This window comes from Aplidium turbinatum, chromosome 4 (genome assembly GCF_918807975.1).
Source record: "Aplidium turbinatum chromosome 4, kaAplTurb1.1, whole genome shotgun sequence".
NCBI classification, from domain to species: Eukaryota; Metazoa; Chordata; class Ascidiacea; order Aplousobranchia; family Polyclinidae; genus Aplidium; species Aplidium turbinatum.
Genome location: NC_137475.1, coordinates 33,907,072 through 33,924,195, shown reverse-complemented (window position 1 = coordinate 33,924,195; position 17,124 = coordinate 33,907,072). Strand labels below are relative to the sequence as shown.

At 37.4% G+C, this 17,124-nt stretch overlaps 1 protein-coding gene across 2 annotated transcripts; it reads left to right on the top strand.

Annotated features, from left to right (window-relative positions):
• Positions 1 to 616: 616 nt before the first annotated feature.
• Positions 617 to 11,797, top strand: LOC145768622 (solute carrier family 41 member 1-like). 2 transcript variants are annotated; one of them, XM_082580161.1, is made up of 8 exons: positions 617 to 1,222; positions 4,698 to 4,805; positions 4,904 to 5,120; positions 5,785 to 5,912; positions 7,592 to 7,764; positions 8,933 to 9,144; positions 9,321 to 9,472; positions 9,889 to 11,797. In XM_082580161.1, the coding sequence occupies exons 1-8, from the start codon at positions 677 to 679 to the stop codon at positions 10,069 to 10,071; spliced, it is 1,719 nt and encodes a 572-aa protein (XP_082436287.1). In that variant the 5' UTR covers positions 617 to 676; the 3' UTR covers positions 10,072 to 11,797. The 2 variants fall into 2 exon arrangements, with proteins under 2 accessions (XP_082436287.1, XP_082436288.1); XM_082580162.1 differs by lacking the exon at positions 9,321 to 9,472 and having other exon boundaries at positions 9,889 to 10,059.
• Positions 11,798 to 17,124: the final 5,327 nt, after the last annotated feature.

Genomic DNA, 17,124 nt, shown 5'->3' with positions numbered 1-17,124 from the left:
TTCCGACGTCCCTAAACTCTGTGTGCCATTATTCATTCATTTGATTGTGCAATAGGTGATGTAAACCTATTTATTTTAGTAGTCTTCGCGCAATGAAATTCCACGTGCGCATTACCGTAATAAGCGTCGCGCATTAATATTTTTGAGTGAAAATGAGCGTAGCGAGTCTTTAATTACGTGCTTAAAAACGCGAACCGGAAGTGACGTAATTTTTTGGGAGTACATACCCCAGATGTTAGGCTAGCTACAGGATAAAAATTACTTGAAATGAGCAAGAACTATTTAAGCTACATTAAAGTTTCTTCAAAACCTTCGCGCATTTGTCGCTTTACCTATATTTATCATACTAGTGTTTTTTGTGAATCTAGTGTTTTTTCAGTCAAATCTAGTACTTTTCCATAACAAGAGAGTGGCAAAATTGGTTTCTGGTAGCTCCGAATTACAACATAGAGCAAATTTTGACAGTGGTAAAATAAAATATTGAATTTAGTGGAACAATTGACACTCCAACAGTTGTTTGTTTTGAGGTTTCTCCTAAGTTTGATCTGCTTCTACAGTACCGGACTACCGGTACTTTTATATTTATATTCTTTCATATTTTGCACACAGCTTCTGTGATAGGCTGATACGTTAAATTGGAATAATTTGAAGAAATCAAAAACTGAAATATAAGTTAATGTCTGTAAAAAGCAAAGTTTTTAAAGACCATGTTGTTCGAAGGAGACAGCCTGCTCCCCAAACAGATCAAAGTTTGCAAGCTGATAGTTCTGAAACTGCAAAACTATTAGTGAAGCAGCAACAGAGTGGAATTCACAATACGAAAGAAGAGACTAAACAACTCTATTCTGCTTTGACAAGTGAAACCTCAAACAGTGCAGTGTGTCTTGAATCCTCCAATGCTGCATCAAAATATAAAAGTAAATTGGGGTTTTCTTGTTCAATAAATTTACAAAGTGCAACATACAAAAATGCAAAGTTGGGAAATTCCTCGATAGAAGTTGATGAAGATAGTTCAAATAATAAGTTTTCCTTGTTTTCTTGTGAAAAACCAAGCACCAAAAACCAATGGTTATCAGATTTCCATGATGTCACTATTTCTAGTAGAGACCACTCTTCTCAACAGTTGGAAAATGCTACTTCTATTGGTTTGCAAACATTTTTCCCATTCTTAATAGCTGGTTTAGGAATGGTTGCTGCAGGGATTGTCTTGGACAAAGTACAGGTAGGCCCTACTAGAATAATTATGTTCAATGCTACATAATAAATTTGGTATTTTTAAGAGTTCGAAGTCCTGCCAAATCAGCTAGGTTCCAACATATGCTGTCCTTTACACTTGTTGTTGTTGTGATAAGAATGTACTGTTGAGTTTTTGTGTGGCTCTTCATCTTCTTTCAGCCAACATTTACATGTGCATGTATTTGCAACGATCTTTCATGTACTGCATGAGTGCATGTATATACTTGCAGTAACTTTTTAATAAAAGTTGAAAGTATGAATCATCGTTTATTTACACTTCAGCCCCAGTAAGCACTACAATTTTTTTATGAGTTTTTGTGTTAAAATGGTTGCCCAATGCCCACCCCTGCTTAACCTTTTAATTATAATTTGTGTTCATATTTTTTGCTTTATTTTTATTGTTTATCTATTCTTCAAAATGATAAAGCCTGTTTATTTTAGTTGTTCAAGCTATATATATTAGGGTGGCTCATTTTCCTTGATGTGCTTTAAAATTTTTGTCAGTTTGGAATAGTGTTCCATTTTGCTCACTGATATTTGTAAACCAAAAATTTTTGTTGGGTTTTGACCTTTGACCCTGGTTCACCCAAGGAGAAATTCTGAATTTTTCTGAAAAATTAGTAAATTTCGAAGTGGTTTAGCAGTATCTGAAGAGAGGATTTCTCAAAATTTGACCACGTGATTTTGACGTCACTTCCTCTGTTAACTTCCACGTGGAACATCTTCACCCTACTCTAAGTCTGGGAGTCACTAATAGTGCATGCTTTTAGTGACATTTTAGTTGATTTTACAGCTTTTCCCAAGTCAGTGAATCTATAACATAGACCAACAAGAAAATTTTGGCACAAAAGATGAGAGTCATTTTAGAGTATTTCAGGGCCCCTGATTCCGAAACTACACTTAGTTTTTTCGAATTGGCTCTAATTTTCGAGATATTTGACAATGAAAATATTTTTGAAATCGTTTCTCAAAAGCTTTCAATTAGCAAACTACTTATTTTCAGCCCTGTTTACTATTATGATGTCATAATTGCACTTGTCTAGTTCAATTGGTTCATATTGCACAAAAGTTCAAAACGCAAGCAAAGGTTGAAATGAACTGTGTTTAACGCAAAGGAGACATAAATACTCAATGAAAACAGCTGTGAATCAGTAGGCCTACATCACAAGAAAAATATCCTGAAAGTCATGTGTTTATGAATGCAGCTTTATATTGAAAAGGTATAGGCCTACTGAAATGGATACTTGTACAAACGAAGTTTTATTCCAAGCCTTTGCTAAGGCCAAGTCTTTGCTGCAAGAAGTTTTTTTCTGGTCTATAGGCTAAATAAATGGCATATAGGCTAATAACATATGCCTTTGACAAGTAGGATGCTGTACAAACAACCCAGATATATTTTGCTGCATGAGGCACCGCAGAGGACCAACACATTCTGCGATAGATACAGCGCTATATAAAAACAAGCATTATTATCATTACTTTGACATGAAGCTGGGTGATCAAGATAAGTCCTGGGTTCCTCCTAAAGTATGCAAACATTGCACTCAAACCCGTTTTTGATGGGCTCAAGGCTAAGAAGTTTAGAGTGCCATGGCATAAAGAGAGTCGTGGAATCACCATGAAAATTGATACCTCTGCACGGTGAGGATGTTCGAAGGAAGTCGGAACATCATGTTTACATGGAGTGTGCAAGGCAGTCATTGCATGGATGTTGCTATTTCTGTTTTTTGTTTGCCCTATCTAGTTTCAAGTGGTGATTTGCTTGAAGCAATAGGAAAACGGGCATGAATGAGAGTAACCTCAATACCTTCAGTAATGTTTTGGAGCAAGGTCACGTTTTTTTCTTAAAACCATTTCTACCACCTCTGTAGTAGTTAAAGATTTAGTCATCAAAAGTGGTAGCTGCAATCTTGGCTCCTCATCTCGATAAACATGACATTCTTGACTCCAAGGCCAAGATTACGTTCTTCCGCAGCAAGGATAAAATTCTAAGCAGCTACTTTACTGAAGAACATAACTTTGTATTATGTAATTATATAAATGGCCTTCAAACCTTGATGGGTGTTGCTCAGTAGGCCAATCATAATAAAGAGTTGCGTTTGTTCATCGATAGCTTTGTTTTGCTTATTTCTCTAGTTTGTTAAGCAAAACAATGTATGCATTTTGTTTGTACTTAGTAGCTTACTTAGTATGTCTGAGACTGTTGAAATCAACAAATATATTAATGCAAAACGCAAGTTATATATTCTACATCTTGTATCCTCAGGCTTGCTTCACATCTTATTTTAATTGTTACTAGGCCAATTGGGCCAAGTTACAATTGTTACTGTAAACGTTAAATAGTTGTTTGTTTGGGTTGTAATCAGCGTGATTGGTTCCAAATAGCGTTTACACAACTCAGAAATGTGCCTGGGATTACTTCCAGTTTTGTCGATGTAGTAAACGACACGACGTTAAATCTATAGGGGCTCAAAATTGCGAAAAAAATATTTTTGCTGTAGCCTAACTCAAAATCTAAAGCCAATTCGAGAAAACTTAGTGCATTTTTAGAATCAGGGGCCTCGAAATACCTTAAAATGACTCTCACATGTCTTTATATAAAAAAAAGTTCTGTTGGCCTGTGAAAATCGATAAACATCGTCAAATGATTCAAGAAACTGAAAGCAGTAGATATTTATTACGTGAAGAGTGCACAAAGAAAATCATGTCTGAAATGTGGTAGAATTCGACATTTTGAGAGTAATACAGTAGCCTACATGTGTCAGTGTTCATGGAGTTGCTAATTAAACCAGTTTGCTTGCTACAAGTTTGTGTTACTGCCTCTTATTGTGTCCATTAAGATGCTAGAGTGCATTAGAAGATAGCGGGTGAGCAGTTTCAAGTATAAGCGAAAATTCAATATTTTGAAAAAATTCAAACCAGGTGAACCAGGGTCAAACGTTAATATTTTTTTGTGAAATTTGGTGTAGGAGATACATTTACCAAAAGGAACAATATTCCAAACTGACGAAAGATTTAAAAGAAAAAAATTTTTTTTTGGAGATTTTGCGCCAGCCTAATATATATATTAGTTGCAAAATTACATATATTGATTATGTATAGAAATCTTCATCCTTGTAGGTGAATCCTAACAATTGCGTACCGTACAGCTTTAATCCATTGACATACGCCTGGTCACAGAGATTAACAAAATGAAATATTCCTCATTGAAGTGTTGTTGATAAATTATTTCATTATAATTTGCTTCTGAATCAAGAGCTGTACTTAAAGTGCATTAGCCTACTCAAGCACGAGAGTTGTGCCATTATTACTTAACCTCACCATTGTGAACAGTAGCCGAAGTTAATCAACAAGCTAGTATAAAATGAGTTGGCTATTAATGTTTTTCAACTTTGGTTGAGCGTTTTGCTGTTAACTGCACCTTTTGTTGTCAACTAATCTTTTCCTTAATTACTCCGTAGCACTGGAATGTCTTTCAAACCATTCCTGAAATATTCATCCTTGTTCCTGCTCTCTTAGGCTTAAAGGGAAATCTTGAAATGACTTTGGCTTCTCGGCTGTCTACTTCTGTAAGTTGAATTCATTTTGATAAATGTGTCTTTCATGGTAAGGTTTTAACTGCCTATTAGTGGTCTTATTGCACGAATCTAATTAAGTATTTTTATAGGCAAATAAAGGATATTTTGAAGATTCTCAAAAGCGGTGGAGTATCATATGGGGAAATATGGTTGTCGTCGAAGCGCAAGCAATAGTTATTGCATTCTTAGCATCATTACTAGCAATGATGCTTCGCTGGCTAAGTGATGGGCATTGGGAGAGTGAGCATGCAGTCATTTTATGCTGTGGAAGCCTTCTTACAGGTGCCATAGCTTCAGGTGTCCTTGGTGAGTTGTTATTGCTAAATGCTGTGTTTCAAGTTGTTAACTTTATACTTCAGCCTTGGAATTCGGTGTTGACTATTATCAACAAGGTAAATGCCAAGTTTATTGAACAAAACAATGAATTGCATTGACATAAAAGTGCCAAGACGTACCAAAACGTATTCATTCTGAGGTGAAAAAATATATCCTGCATGGTTTGTGCTTTTGCGGAAAGTATATCTAGTTGGCGGTTGTTATTAATCTAAACAGGTGGAGAAATACTGCTCACAAAGAAAGATTGAAATCATTGCTGAATTTCAAAAAAAACTGGGTTGCTAAAATTTGCAATTAAGACTCTTCCAGTTCCGTTCTTGCCAAAGCAACAGACAACATAAAGATATGTGCACTGTGCAATGTATGGGTAATACATCGAAATTAAATGAAAACTTTTTGAAGGCCTGACTGAAAAACTAAATCACAACATTATCACATGTTCAGTATAAACTTATTTTACAAACAAATACGTATATACTTTTTTTTGATACTACATACGGTAGCCTATATTACAAACAATTTTTTAACATGTAATAATGAAGAAATTTGTTTACCCTTAACTTGGGAAAAGATAATCATTTATTAATATGTCACTTAGCTGTTTACAACATTTAATCAAATTTTAACATTTTAGGTTTGCTCATGATTCTTGTCATTATCTCTTCTACAAAGTTAGGAATAAATCCTGATAATGTGGCCACCCCGATTGCTGCTTCTCTCGGAGATTTAATAACGCTGTCGTTGCTGTCAACTTTTGTTTCAGTAAATTGCTTTTCTATTCCTAACGTATTGCAATAGGATAGCACAATTTACTACGGTACTTGTGAAATACCGTATGCTATGTCATTGGATAAATTTGTATTTACTCAGACAGTTATTTATGTGTAACTTTAAAAAAAAGTGTTAAAATTTTTAAGCTAATTGAATAGAGTACACCTCAGCATACGCGCCGACTTTCGGGGGGCCGGGGGCGGCGCCCCCCGTAAATTTCGGAATGGCCCGTTTCGGTGAGTCCGATTCGGTGAGTCTGATTCGGTGAGTCCGATTCGGTGAGTCCGATCCCTTAACAGGGGATTTTTTCAATTTTTTTTTTAAATTATCGGGTACCGTAGCCTAATTATCATTGCCGTTTTAGGGTTAGGGGTTTGGGGTTGGGGTTAGGGGTTAGAGGTTAGGAACTCACCGAATCAGACTCACCGAATCGGACTCACCGAATCGGATTCACCGAATAGTAGCAGACCCGTAAATTTATGGTTGAGGGGCAACAAAAATGGCTATTACAAGTGATGTTTCAAAGATAAAATACTTCGCAAAATAGATTTAGATAATTTAAATGGACTTAAGAATGCCGAACGCGAAAAACAGCCTTTGTTGTTCTTGTTCGCAAAACAGCTGATTGCACGGCTTTCTCGAACGTGAATTACTACTGAGATGCGCACGCTCACACACTGCTTATCTTCCCGCGCATGAGGAGCAACTTCGTAGTCAAAACGCGTGGTACCTGTAGCGAAACAACGAGGTTGAATGTTTATTCTCATTTCACGAGTTATCCAAGCGTCCCTTAGATTTTTTGTCACTTCAAACATGAAATCAATTTTAGTAAACTTTATCGAGTTGAAACTACGACATAACGAACAATTACGTGAATACAGTTTAAATAAAAAAATGCATTTTTCAAAACTGTAATCCGTGTTTTGTTTCAATAGGCACTGTATTGATGTATATAATTATGAGAAATCTGCACTATTCGATAAAAGACTGGCCACTTCCACTAACAGTTCTAAGAGAAAATACTTCACCGTTGTTAATGCTTTGAAGGTTAGCAACGGCGAAGAAGAGTAGAAACAGAGTAGTTACAGCGCATTTAAAGCAAGATGGATAATGTACGTTATTACGACGAAAAATGTCGATTAAACAACGGGAAGAAAAGACGCAGTAAAAAAGCTGTACTGATGGGCGAAAATATACAGCTGATACAAACTAGGCGCACTGCATGCATAAAACTAATCGTTTCAAGCAGCGGTTCTTATAAATTCGGTTTGCGATCTAGGTATCAATATAAACAAGACAGTAAGCTTAAATCAAAGTCTATTTTAATTGAGTAAAATAGCGTTATGGTTATGACGTCATCACCTTTCTCGCCCCCCAAGGTTTTTAGAAAAGTCGGCGCCTATGCACCTCAGCAATTATTAACATTGTGTAAATTTATTCTGGAGATACCGAGTTTTGTGTGTAAATCAGTTGCAATGATCACCAGTGGCAACCTAGTTAAGGAGTCCATTGTTTTGTTATTTATTGTTTTCAATGGCACTTGGTAAATCTGATAAGCTTGCGTGATAAAGGGGAAAAATTTATGAAACGATGAAAAACTACATATCACAACTGTGGCTCTCAGAATTCGACAAAGTAGTAATCCTAACAAATGACCGCATTTCTTTCAGTTGCTTTATTCGATTGTGTATGACTCCGACACTTTGTGGATAGGATTTGCCATAATTGCCTTGTTTTTGGTGCTTGCTCCTTTCTTAATATGGCTGGCCTATAGAAATCAATTCTCAAGAGATGTAATCACAAGTGGTTGGGTTCCTGTTATATCTGCCATGAGTATCAGCAGGTACGAGCAGTGATACTAAACTTGGAGCAAAACTTTTGTTTACTAGTGCAACTGATATAGGCTATGTAAATTGCCATTATGCAGGACACCTGTCGTAAGGTTAAGGTTTAAGCAATTGGCTATTTTTGTTGAGTGTTCTTCGTCGCGTGAGCCTCTGGGCCGAGGGTCTTTCCTTATACCTCCCCAGATTTACGATATTTCCATACTGCGACGGAAGGCCACTAGCGCGTCAATATAAAATTGAGTGGACGGTGTTGTTGAAGGAAAGGCGGCTAAAAGAAATGGACTGGCCACCCTGGTTAGTGCCAAAAGCTTGATACATGGCCACCTGGAGATGCGGCCTGATTTGTCACATTTGGCAGATTTTGATTGCAGCTACTGCTAGTGCTTGACTGACATTTTTTTAGATGTTTTTACTTTTTGCGGTTCCCTAATGACATAAAACTTTTTTGTTGCCTTGGGGAAGCAGTAGCAAATGAGAAAAAGTAAATTAAAAAACGCAAAATCAGACTGTTATTGAAAATTAACAGTCTGACTAAAATCTTTGAAATCAAATTTTCTTTGTTTTTCAACATGTGAGAATGTTAAAACCTATTGTGTCATCTGGGGAAAAGAATAAAGAAAGCGTAAGAATATAATTTTTAGAAAAATTTATTTAAACGTTCGCTCAAAGTTAGCAAAACCTGGAAATTTTTGCAAAATGTGACAAATCAGGCCGTATCTTTAGGTGGCCATGCTTGATATAATGACGTTTTCTTGTCACGTCATATTATTTTTCGTCATTACCGTGTCCGAAGCGAAACAGATAGTATTACTATTGGCTACATTAAGTGATATACCAGCACGTCACTGAACAAGAAAAGTTTTCCTTTTCCCCCCATATTATATGGAAACCTTTCCTAACTTTAGTAATTTCGTTAGTCTGAGAACCCATGGTGCATTTCGATGTCAACACTTTTTTTTCAGTTCTTGTTTTCATTTGCCACCCGTGCCGTCTCTGGTAGATTGTGGAGTCAAATTCCTTTCGTCATTCAACCAATAAGCGTTGCAAATTTAACTAAAGGATACTTTAACAACGTAAAATTCTTTGCGCATTCGCAACCCTGTGTCTTTTCAGCATAGGCATTTATCGGTTTAACTTTAAAATCATTGCATTTGTCTGTTTCAGCGCGGGTGGTTTCATACTCGATTTTGCTGTTTCTAAAAATCCCGGGATAGCTGTTTTCTCGCCGGTTGTAAATGGTGTTGGCGGCAATTTGGTTGCAGTGCAAGCCAGCAGAATATCAACATACCTGCACACGAGTGGTCAAGAGATTGGAGTTTTACCCGATAGAGACCAAATGGGATTTCTAACGCCCTGGAAGACATTTTGTTCGCCAGGTATGTCATACGTTTGAGCAGACGTTGTGTCTTATGGAAAAACAAATATTTGCTAGGCTGGTTTAAAAATCTTTATTCACTGCTTGTAAGCCCGACATTTGATCTGATTCTCTCACTTGCCGATTGTCTATTTTGATGGATCAAAACCCAAAAACTTGTGTTTATATCAATTTTAGAAAATCTGCATGCTGTCGGCGCCCGAGTTATGCTGTCAATGGTTATCCCTGGTCAACTTCTGTTTGTATTCATTATCCGAATATTACACGTCGGACATATTTCCATCACACCCCTATTTGTGGCAGTTTTTGTTTTTGTATCGTTAGTGCAGGTAAAAAAAAACTCATTTCCAGCATACAACTTACTTAAAATACATTTCACCATGTTGCTTTCTTACCATTGGTTTCCAGTCTTGCGAAGTGAACGATGGTTTTTTATTGTTGCGATGATGCTTAAAGACCGAATACGTATGCAGCGTAATGGTCATCGTTCGTATTGAAGTTCTAAAATGTAATTGTAATTCACTGCCACTAGTCCTTGTTGAGCAGCTACCGGTTACCAGGGTATGACAAATACTGCAACATAGCATCAATTGCATTTCGTAATTTTTAACTTTTATTATTTTTATTCGAAAAACTACTGCACCTTTCACTTGATGCCATTTCAATTGCAACAGTTGATTCACGCGATGCCATTTCAAAAAGCGTTTTTTTTTTACTATGTGAATCAATTCTTTCATACTTTTAGGTTGCCATGTTGTTGCAAATCTGTAACTGGTTGGTGTTTTATTTGTGGAAAGGAGGGAAAGACCCAGACAATTCGGCTATTCCTTATCTCACAGGCTTGGGTGATCTGTTGGGAACGGGGTTATTATCTTTGGGGTTTTTGTGTCTTGGGTTGGTTAAGGATGGCAACACAACAACTGTGTGAACTTGGTGAAGGAACCAACATGCTTGAATGTGACAAAGCTCCACATGATTTAAATAGTTTACGCATTGTAGCGGACCATTCAGTTGCTACAGACATCCTGCAAATGTTAAAGATTGTATTACTTGGAGACCTTGGAGTGGTAACTCCCTCTCTCTCTCTCTGACAACGTGTTTAGTGAGGAAACATTTATGCACGAAAACGAAAAAGTGTGACGCGGAAACGTAAATCCATAACACGTTGTCCACTTGGATCCTGTGAATCATGTTGAACCAGAAGAAATTGATTTGTTTCAATTAAATGTCTAATGTGTTTGATTCTTTCCCAAGGTTCACATCATCCTATTTTTGATTTTTACAATCCTGAAATAATCTATTTTGTTTCTCTAATTTTCAACAACTGATATATTTTTTAGTTTAACACTTTTTTAACTTAATATTACACGTATGTCATGTTGCTATATTATCCGCTCGCCTATTGCCCTATTATATATTTAGTAAACATATTGGTAGGCCTATTATGTGAAAACTACTTTGTGCAAAATTTCTCTGAATTTGATTTTTTTTTAAGCTATTGCTTTGTTTAGTATTTGACTTTTTCGGGTAGGCTACACCTGATATATACCTTTGTTTGGTTCCACTGTTTTCGTGATAATCTTTTACTTGTCGGTGCGTTTACACTGTTATCACACAAGATAAAATAATGTAGCTTCCCTTGGACACAGTACATAATGAAAAAATTGCCCGATAATGCACTAAAAATATTTAAATTGGTTGAGATCTACCGCTTTATTCTAAACTGAACAACGTGTTTTTTTATCTGCTTTATCTTAAAAAGACACTTAATGGCATGCCAAAATCATGGAAGTGGCTGACAAGATGGTTAGGTGTCTCTTTGCTGCTTCCTGTTGCGTTGTATCTGTAATCGCGGTTTGGCGTAGCCTATGTTGTCGTAATGGGCACAAACAAAGCGTCATTATTATTGTATAATGATGGGAATACAGCAATAAAATTTCACTGTAGCTGCTGCAGTAACTTGCTTTTCACTATTGATTGAATGAGTCCTTGCTTGAATGTTACATGTCTGAACTGCTCTATCGCATTTAGCCAACGTCCCGTAACTTTTCTGACTCATCGTGCGGTCAAATTTCGAGTTCTGTAAACAAATAAATCGCAAGATTAGGCGAGCGACCATGGTTAAGGTCCTGGAATGTTCAATCAAGCAACCACGATCCAGCGGCACTTATTGCAGAATAATTTAATGTGGCAATCGACTAAATCATTTGGGGCTGTACTAATCATATAGGCCTATGCTGTTCTTTACCATCTATATCGGGCTAAAAGTTTGCAGGTTACCCTACATGTAGCTATGCAATGTCTAGATTAATTTTCTAAAGGGCTCTCAGTCGGAGAACAAATATTTAGAGTGAATGCAGCAGTGGCCGAGTGGTTTAGTGCGTTGGCTCGCAGTCGAGAGCCTGCATGTTCGACACCAGCCACCCGCACTTGCTGTTGTTTCTCTGGGCAAGAAACTTTACGATGATTGCCTCTACCCAGTGATCGATTTCGAGTAATGGGTAGTACCAAATTTAAGTCATAAGTAGAGTAGACAACCGGAAACAGACATTGCCGTCGGCTGCAGCGTGCGTCAGGTGTACGTCAGAAGGCGTACACCGATGGATGGCACAAGTCCGCTTTCCCGCAATGTAGGATAAAGATATGAAAAACAAACAATTCATTCACTCTAAACTCGTTTCACCACAACTGCTGCCCATGTAATGAAATACCAGATGTTAATAAATGTGTATTTTAAGAGAGAAAACTTTTATTTCGTCTGTTGCGAGAAAAGTACGGTATAATAATAAACAATACGAATAAAATAGAAATCTAGATAGTCTGGTTTTTGAATCTTTATCCTCGGACTGACAAAACTTTGATAGGGTTTTTCCTGGTAGTTTCACATACTTGCTGAGTTTTTTGACGCAGGGCCGGTCACCGAGGTTGGCAGACTAAAGTTTCCAATTGCTGATGTGTTACCAGGAAATTATTCCATCCATTAGATGCCGCTGAATGGAAAGCAATCCTTAAAATGCATTGTTCAAGCGCACACCTCGAGAGTCGAACCAGCACCGCTTGATCTTGAAGCTTTTTTGTTCACGAAGTCACGCGCTAACCAACCGGGCGGATACCACCACAACTCCGTTAAAAGTACAAATTCCATGATCTGTGGCCTCCAGACTACCAAGCAACAAATCAACCATAGAGGAGTGGGTTTAAGGTAGGCTACTAATTTGCTTCCCCGAGGTCGTTCGTTACCGCTGAGCACTCGATATCGTTAGGAAAGTTTGCTGACTCTGTTCCTTTGCAGGCTAAGTGAATTATGTTCGGACAACTGGGATACCTCCTTCAAAATCCCGGCATTTGGTTGAGATTCAAGACACCTTCATCGTTACTCCTGGGAAGGAGCCCGAATTGCTCAACAAACATATCGATGAAATTAGCTGGCTCAGAACTCATCAGAAGCAGTATAACACTTCGCAAATAGCGGCTGTTAAAATTTTACATCATTTTAATGCAACCAGACACAACGGTGTGAAACTTACATAGCCCATTTTGCTTGTTGGGAATAGTTTTTGTTACATGTAGCCTAGGTAGGAAGATCTTTGCAGGCCTAGACTGCCCAGACAGCAAAATTCGTCATTTTTACATTGATTCAATGTACCTGGATACATATCGTATCGATTTCAGGCTACATCAAAAATGCAACAAAGTTAATCTTAAAAGAAAAGGAAATAAGAATAGGTCAAATAAGTTTACATTGCAACATCACAGAGCAGCATTGTGTGATATTCGTAAGATGGCACAGCAGGCCTATTTACTTTTGCTGAATGGCAAGCGGTCAGGTAATGTTTAGTTTATTTCTGACTATCACAACGAAAACAATACATGCCAAACTCAGCAAATGTCAAAAAAAGGCAGAAGTGACAAAACGCAAATCTCATGAAGTCCTTGAAACCGAAATAAAATAATCAGTTTATTGTGGTCTTTCATATTTGATTTCAGTAGTGCGGCTCACTCCGTAAAACTTTGTGTTAGGTTGGAATACGTTTCATCACCACCTTAGGCAAGTCACCAAATACCGTAGGCTACTGTGTAGAATCTATTGTGAGGTACGTAATGTATGTAAATAGCTTGTTTAGGACAGAGATTCAAACATTCAATTTGACATTAGCATCGATTAAATGTCACGCAAAAGGTAGACTTGGTTAAGAAACAATTGCCCCTGAGGGAGGTCGTAAAATGGCATCCAAAAATGACGCCGTAGTTTGCATTGGAACTTTTCTGGTCATCACATGATCCAATATGGCTGGAGAAGAAATATAGCGATGGCCGTGTGTTCGTCTCATTGTGATGGCGAATTCGTCACTGCATGGTGCCGCTAGAGAGGGAAGAAACAATATTTTTCTTTTGGGTGCAATTTCTGTGGTGACACAGTTTGAATTCTTCATCTTCTCCAGTAACATTTGACGGGCTTTTTGCAACACGCTAAGATGAGACCCAGTATTTTCGGAAAGATTTGATGAAACCTTGCTCTTGCGTGGAAGCTTTGGCAATCGGTAGGTTGAGTTGTAACCACGAGCTTGTCTAGATTGAATTTTGTGCATTAAACCTTGTGAATGATTATCAGAAAGCTTTTTCGTTTTGTGCTCGTGGTCAAACTGCTGCTTTCGACCAGGAAATGTATTTGCTTGTTCAGTGACTACATGATGACGTAGCAAAGAAGGTGAATCAATGGATTTTGTTGTTGTGTATTCTTGTTTTGTAACATTATACCTTCTCATGGGTATTGTAGATGAAACAACTTTCTCGTCAATTGACTTTGAATAATGATCGGTTTTCATTTCAATATGGTGGTGTCTTTCATCCGTTAACAAGGGTGAAATTGTAAAACTGACATGCTTTGAAGCACCTGAATCAGTGACTACGTTGTTGTTCCACGAAACTCCTCTATAAACTTTTGTTAGTATTGGTTTATGATGGGAACGAGGTGAATCAAAGTCATCAGATGCTTTGTTGCTATATGAAGAGTAATGTTTTTTAACTCTGTCGTCCTTTGGACTTGCTCGAATATGCGGTTCTGATGTTTTGTCAGTAATTTCGCGACTGTGTCTTTTCAAGTTTTTGCAAACATCTTGATCTTTTTTATTTTGATGTGCACTGGGATAAGAAATCGGAGGTAGTTTATCCTTCCCAGTGTGTACGGTGACTTCGTCAGCTTTATGCAAACCGTACTTTTTTCCACCGTGTTTCAATTCACTTTTGAGCAATGGTTCCAAATGGAAGTGCCTCTGAAATCTTGGCTTTGTCAGCGTCATTTTACAGAAACTTAGGTTACAAATTTTAAATAGCAATAACTTCTATGTAATTTTATTCTATGAACAAAAATTAAGTTATGTTAGAGCAAATAGATCATATTTTATTTTTATTTTCTGAAAATACAAGAGCTATAAATTAGGTCTTGATTCACTTTTTACCAACGGTGTAGCCCACATTTTTTTGCAATGTACCACATTTTGTAAATGTAGTCTACAAGTGATGAGGGCCACTGGATAATAAATTAAAATCAACGGACCTTGTACATCTCTGCTTTGTAGGTTATTCCCAGTTAAAAATATTGTTGACTTAACCGAAATCGAAAGCAAGTTGAATACTATCATTGCACGCACTCGCGCGGACGCGGTTACCATAATCAGCCAATAAGCTGCAGTATCTGAAAGTTAAAGTTATTGGAAATATAATTTACTTAACTACAGAACTTTTGAAAGGTCTACAGAAAAGCCATGGACTAGAAGGCTTCACAAGCTTTGTGTAGCCTTGATCTTTTTTTCTATATAGCCTAGCCTAGTAGCGTTAACTGGGGGGGGGGGGTCTAGGAGATAGTTTTTGACTGGACCCAGGATAATTTCAGGGGCCCGTAAGCTTTCCAAGGAGCCTGAAAACTTGAAGACACCACTTTGTATTGATTGAATACAGTGAGGTCTTTTTAAAATTGTCTTAATATGAGGGCTCGAGGATCTCATTGATATCGCCCCCAAATTATCCTCTTAACGGCCCTGGCCTAGCCTACTATCTTAATGCGCTATCTCGGGACCAGTCCACACTCTTGCATGTTAACGCTTATGCTTTCCTATGTTTAACAGACAACAGGCTACCAGCAACACTGTTTAAAAACGAAATCGATCGATTGTTTTATTGACGCAGACACCTGAAGGTTGTTTTCTTACACTACAAGTACAAGGCCTTCTTGAGAACGCAATATTGTGTATTGACGTTGCATTCTACAATCTACAGTATGCACTGCACAGCTAGCAAAACACGTGATCTGCATACGTTGAATCAATATAAAAAGACAAATGTTTTGGTTGGCTAGCACTTCTGTAAAACAAATAAATAATTCAAACAGTCTTGCGCTGACAGCCAGAAAGAACTCTTCTTTACACTCAAACCAGTCTGTTGGTAAAGATGTGAAAATGTTGATTCTGACTTGAAATTGAAGTCTCTGTAAGCAGTGGCGTAACCAAGGGGGTTGGGGGTTACAACCCCACTTTGGCACGCGTGTGACGTCACGATATTGAAAATGATGTTTTCAGTCTAAAAAAAAATTGCCTAATTTTAAACAAAATTGCATTAAAAGAGCGAGTTTTGCCAATACCAAACATTCAAACATCTCAGCCAGGAATTAGCAACAAGAAAGCAAAGAGACTTAACTTTATTTCCGAAAAATGCCCAAGAAAACATGATCTTATCCTTTTGCTATGCTACCGGACAGCACCATTTTACAGGAATATTCGTACCTACATTTTTGTTGAAAATGCTCTCAGAATGCATCAAATTCAAAGTAATTTTTCAAAAATTTCTGGGGAGGCCCCCCAGACCCCTCGCCGCTGGGTGGTCAAACCCTCCCCCCCCTTTCAAAATTCCTGGCTGCGTTACTGTCTGTAGGTCACTCATTATCACAACTCATGCTAAATGATGAACTAGCTTACAAACGGCTATCGCTCGACAGTAAAATGGCTCCGTTTCAGTGTTTTTTCAAATGAGCAACATGTTTTCATCGAAAAAGTCTTACACAAAAAATTGTTTTATGAAATGACTTTGAAAATAAAAAGTTTTATACTACAATATTGTACGATAGCCTACGTAGCATACTTGCAATGATGAGCACATTATTTCTCGTCTTCATGTTAATTTATCTTTTACACTGGGCGAACTTCGTAGGCCTACCATGACTAGGGACATTCAAACTACGGCTCCAGTCTCGCCTACATATGGTATAGAATGCAACATATTCGTGAGATTATTCTTTAAAGCAGTTTTCTGAGCATCCACAAAGACCGAGTTACTGCTGATTTTGAGGTGTAGGCTATATTTAGGCAGCCACTAGCCTACTTTGAAGAAAAAGAACCTTCTTTTTGTGCACAAATTTCACTGAAGCCGTTCTCACGACAAATCTTAATAAATTAATCTTTTTCCGACATGTAGAAGGTTGTATTTATCTCACCTTTGTTATTACGATATTGACGTCAGTTTCTTTAGACGACACACATTTGAAACAAAAGAGAATGGCTTCAGCACATGTCTGACATGCCAGGTTCATTTCAGTGAAAAGATTCCAGAATTGCGGCTGAACATCTGTGTTTGTTATGGACGTTTTTTTACACGGGTCGCTTTCTATTTCTATGGCCAGGAATGATGTCACTAATAACACTGTCTACAATCTTCAATTTCATAATAAATTAAGATGTGGAGTGCTTAACATAGCCTAACATCAAACAAAAGTTTAATATAGGCTAGGCCTATATTCCACAGTCCATCGATAAAATATGTCATATTATTTTTCGTCTTTGTAAATGAGGCTTTGTTTATGCAAATAGAGCACTAATGGGCAACCGATCATAAAAGTTAAAGTTAGTGTTTTAGTTTTTAGCATGCAGTGAGTTTTTCCAATCGATTTTTTTCATAACTTATCAGAAATATCTTTTTTTATTAAATACAT

Coding starts and splice junctions, on each gene's coding strand:
- LOC145768622 (XM_082580161.1), top strand. CDS start 677: ATGTCTGTAAAAAGCAAAGTTTTTAAAGACCATGTTGTTCGAAGGAGA. Junction 4,806..4,903: donor CTTCTCGGCTGTCTACTTCT/GTAAGTTGAATT, acceptor GTATTTTTATAG/GCAAATAAAGGATATTTTGA. Junction 7,765..8,932: donor TCTGCCATGAGTATCAGCAG/GTACGAGCAGTG, acceptor TGTCTGTTTCAG/CGCGGGTGGTTTCATACTCG.